General features: G+C 40.1%; 1 protein-coding gene across 1 annotated transcript in view; it reads right to left on the bottom strand.

Annotated features, from left to right (window-relative positions):
• The window catches only part of LOC109470774 (CMP-N-acetylneuraminate-poly-alpha-2,8-sialyltransferase-like), a 48,989-nt gene that overhangs the window by 29,388 nt on the left and 14,825 nt on the right, over positions 1 to 4,776 (bottom strand). Inside the window, 1 exon segment of the mRNA XM_019769849.1 lies at positions 610 to 762. Within this exon segment, the coding sequence (XP_019625408.1) occupies positions 610 to 762 (153 nt within the window).

Below are 4,776 nucleotides of genomic sequence, written 5' to 3'. Positions count from 1 at the left end.
TTTAAAATGTCTTTTTTTTTAACTTTCAGGTTTTAGAGAAATTTACTGTCACATACATATAATTTGGTGCAGGTAAGGCCACATCAATTTAATGTGTTGGTTCTTCGGATTTTTTCAGAAAAAATATGAACCGAAAGGGAAAAAAAAAGAAAATGAAAACAGATCTAGGCATCCTATTATGGCCCCAAATGCTACAATAGGATCCATGGAGTCAACACAAAAGGCTGGGTCAATATCTAAACAATGAATTTTGAACTTTTAATCAAACCCACTGCATTGTTAGATGGAAAAACTGTAACAATTAGGAAGAAAATGACTAATTCCCTCAAATGTTGGGCACAAAATATGAGCATTTTTTAGTTGATTCAGAACCAGAATTTGTTATTTTTTTGGCAAATCAGAAAAAAATGAAGAGGCGAATCCAAGAATCAACAAATTAAGATGGTGTGGTCTAACCTGTATATACTAGGTAGTTATTTTTATATTTCAGTCCATACCCTGGGGTAAGTTTGGAATAGTCCACTTTTGCGTGCCAGGGAGATGGACTGAAATATGCTGTATTTGCTCCCAAGCAAATGTCGGCCTTTCTAGTTGAGTGCTGTTTCTCACCTGGACGTGACAGAGGCAGTCTTGTAGAGCAGCCCGTGTTGCTGGAGGTGTGGCTGGAGGATCAGCACCAGAGTCACCAGCATGAAGGTGGTCAGCAGCAGCAGCCGGCGCATCACAGCCTTACGCTTCATGTCATTCCCCACCTGCACACTTCTGCACAAACACAGGGTACAGGGGAAACAGTTAGGTCAGGAGAGTTAACAACCTTCAAAACAGTCTTCTGACGCCAGCCTGACATTTTTGTCCGTCATGATCTCAAATTTTTGTATGAGGTTATCATGTTGAGCAAGGGGGCTACATACTAAGGCATGCCCAATGGGAAAACTTTGAAATCTTGACCGTCCGAAACGCTATTTGCTGCATTTTGTGGGGTAAATTTTGCTGGTAGACTAAGTTTAGCTCATACACACAGATTTTTTTCCCTCGTGAGTGGCAAAATTCCTTGAAATGACGAAAAGACAGATGCTATCCAGAACACTGCAGCTTCAAAATATGGCTGGGTACTGGTACACTGTACCGTATTGTGAACTGTACCCATACCTGTAAAATTGTTTAGATACAGGTCTGAATCCAGACATAAGTTGTAATAATTATTGTACCTTATCTGTACCTGCAAAATAGATAAAATACTCAGGTTGACAGCATGTTTTAGACTCAAAATAGATAAATTCTCTCTCAAGTAGTTCCTTCAAGAGTATGAAGATTATGATGCACAAAGCCATTTAAATTGATGATTTATCGCTAAGAAAAGACGGTTGGCTACATTTGTAACCGTTACAAATTAAAGGCCAAACTTGGTTACAGTTACAGGTCTGGACCTACCTTGCTGTACCTGAATCTACACTACCTTAAATTTTTCACTGGAAGGCAAATAGTCACCCTACACTGCATGCATTTTAGTTTCCACGGTGACTATTATGGTCTGTTTGGAATTCTAAGTCAATCACAGTAATTATTCTATTTTGACTCTGATGACCATCATCATATTTTAAGACTTTCCTAAGCTTGTAGTTATTGGGTTATGATTTATTTGATTGTTATAACCTTGTAGTAGTGCTAGCCAAAAGACAAGCTTAGTAAAGACAAGACAACTTAACTGCGACAGTAGATGAATACAGTGAAGGCATTATAGACAGGACCTTTAGGCCACACCAATTTAATTTGTTGGTTCTCGGATTAAAAAAAAATGAAGCGACAGGGCGAAAAAGAAATAAAACAGGACTGGTCTAGGCATCCTATTATGGCCCAAAATGCTACGATAAGAGCCATATGCATGAAGTCAACACAAAAGGCTGGGTTGATATTTCAACAATAAATTTTGAGCTTTTAATCAAACCCGTGCACTGATAGATGGAAAAACTGTAGGTACTAGGAAGAAAAGGTCTTTCCTCGACTGTTGGGGGCAAAATATGAGCATTTTGATTCAGAACCAGAATCTTTCAGAAAAAAAATGGAGAGGCGAATCCAGGAAACAACAAATTAAATTGGTGTGGCCTTAATGCATGCTATGATCCTGAAAAGGACCTCTACTGACCATCTCATTGAAATCTTTCATAACAGACAAGATACATGTTGTTTGACAGATGACTGCAGCTGAAGAGTGTCAAGACCTGCAACAGCAGTTTGATACTGTAAATTATACTTTTAGTAAGAGATTTTAAAATAAGTGCCATGAATAACAGCAAAGAACTAGTACATACTACATAAAGCTTTAAACTCTGAACATATCAGAAAGACTGGTTAGCAAACAACTCTATTATTGCATACCCCAAAAATACTCTCATCAGGTTGGTAGAACATCGGATTTTCTTTTACACAGTCAACCAGTAAAGTCTCTTACCTTGCTTACATTTTGGTATCTATCAGCCACCTTCCTCATTGGCTCAACATAGAGCGGTGAGAAGCAGAACTCCAGTCAGAAGCTCTTAAGGAAGGTGTCTGATAAGACACTGAAACGTAAGCAAGGTAAGAGAAATCACTACAGGTTGTGTAAAAGAAAAATCTCAATATCTGCTTATTGCATACCTGCTATCAAAGCTGTTCCCTCTCCAAAGCTAGCTAGCCAGCAGACTGATTTAGAATACCGACCACTCACTGCTCGACTTGTCTCATGTGTGGTGTCAGCTGATTGGTGGTGTGTAACAAGCCCGAGGGCGGAGGGATCAGGTGCTGCAGCTATTGGCAGCATGTCAGTTTGCTTGCTTCAATTATGCTAATCATTTGCTCATGAAATTGTCCCTGGTTACAGTTACAGGCCGGCCTTGTATATAAGAGCCGCTACCCCCGAAGGATTGATTACACGAGCAAAGCCTTGGTCATCCGATGCCGCGAACAGAATCAGATTTCCATAATTATGAACTGACGAATGGGGACACTCGGCGTTGGTGGCATAGACAAATAGCTATATAGTTTACTTTGCTGAATGGTGGATTGGGAAATATGACTAGAAATTAGTCTGCTTTTCCTAGCAGGTCCATTGTAATATGGCCGTTGCACTGTACACATGAGCTATGGTATCCCGACTGTGCCAATCACCATGTTGGTACTCCATAAGGACAGCAGGCTTGAGGGAAGACCATTACGTTTATAAGTTGAATGACCTCAACTGCAAATGAAAGTAGAGCGAGGATGTGTCGGGGGTCAGAAGATATTGATAAGGCCACAACAATTTAATTTCTTGGTTAACAGATTCGCCCGTTTCATTTTTTTCTGATTTGCAAATAAAAATAAAAATTCAGAATCAACTGCAAAATGCTCATATTTTGCTCTGAACAGTTAAAAACAATCCTTATCATCCTAGTTGTTACAGTTGTTTCATCTTTCAATGCAATGGTATCATTAAAAGTTCAAAATTCATTGTTTAAATTTTGAACCAGCCTGGTGTGTTGACTTCATGGCTCCTATCCTACCATTTTGGGCCATAATAGGATGCCTAGGCCTGTTTTTTTTGTTTGTTTGTTTTTTTCGCCCGCCCGCTCCATTATTTTTCTAGAAATATCCGTTAACCAAGAAATTAAATTGGTGTGGCCTAAGGCCTAAGAAGAAAAACCTTGTGTTTCCTGTATCGGGATTAACTTTTTTTCTTTCTTTTTATAGACATCAGTGATATCTATATTGGGGTCCAATTTGTACAATACAGTTTAACACAGTAAAAGTTGCATGAGAACACTTACAATGTCAATGTTAGAAACCCAATTGTACAACGTTTTATCACTCAGGTGTCAGAGCATGCAGCTAGAAAAGTTTAGGGTTGGCAGGTTTTTCTAGGGTCGGTCAGGAAACAGAGGAAGACATAAAACTTATAAGTGCCTTAGCAGACTTGACTATGACATATAGTATCACAGTGATACACACTAACTTACTATACCATGAGAAGCAGGTTTTTCTAGGGTTGGTCGGGAAACTGAGGAAACACAACATTTTTTTCCTAGGCCGAAGCATCTGCCAAATACTGGAAACCCACAGGCCTATAGAGGACTCTGCTAGAGTCTAAAGTTAATCCAAGTCTCCTAAGTTTACTCCTGTCAATCCTGTGTCACTTCTGGCAATTATAAGCTATTCCTCCTAGACTCCTACCCTTCCCCCAAGTCCCCAATGTCAGCTAACACCTCTCCAAACATGTGAGAAGGAAGCTACCTGCCACAGTGAGACCGCAGATGTTACCGATGATGGAAACCAGGACTAACCAGGAGAGACAAGAGGAAGCTCCAGTGTCTAACAGATCCGCCAAAGCTCTCCCTAGACAGTAGCGAGTTACTTCCAACCCGTGCTCGGGACAGCTTGACGGATTACGCTCCCATCCGTGGTAGTTTCGTTCAAACTTTGGCCTGACCCGCAGATTTCACTTGCTGTAACCTTGCCTTCCTAGAATGATCCAGAATGTAGGGATCACGGTCTTAGGTAAAATGAATTATTGATACGAGAGATGCTAACGTTCCAAAGCTTAACAGTCCGAAGTAATCATCATTGGCAACAGTTAAGAATTCCACTGATAATGCCGGAAGCTAAGATGATAGCTTTGCGATACGAAAGGAGGCTAATTTGTAAATGGATATTTGGTGTCTGCCATAAAAGTGCTGACCATGACTTTTCATGTGGCCCTACACGGCACCTCAATTTATTTGCTTCAGTTTTAAGGATGAGCACTATTCATCAAGAACGCTCCTG

This window comes from Branchiostoma belcheri, unplaced genomic scaffold (assembly GCF_001625305.1).
Source record: "Branchiostoma belcheri isolate BF01 breed outbred unplaced genomic scaffold, Haploidv18h27 scaffold231, whole genome shotgun sequence".
In the NCBI taxonomy this organism is placed as follows: domain Eukaryota; kingdom Metazoa; phylum Chordata; class Leptocardii; order Amphioxiformes; family Branchiostomatidae; genus Branchiostoma; species Branchiostoma belcheri.
This window is presented reverse-complemented; position numbering and strand designations above follow the sequence as displayed.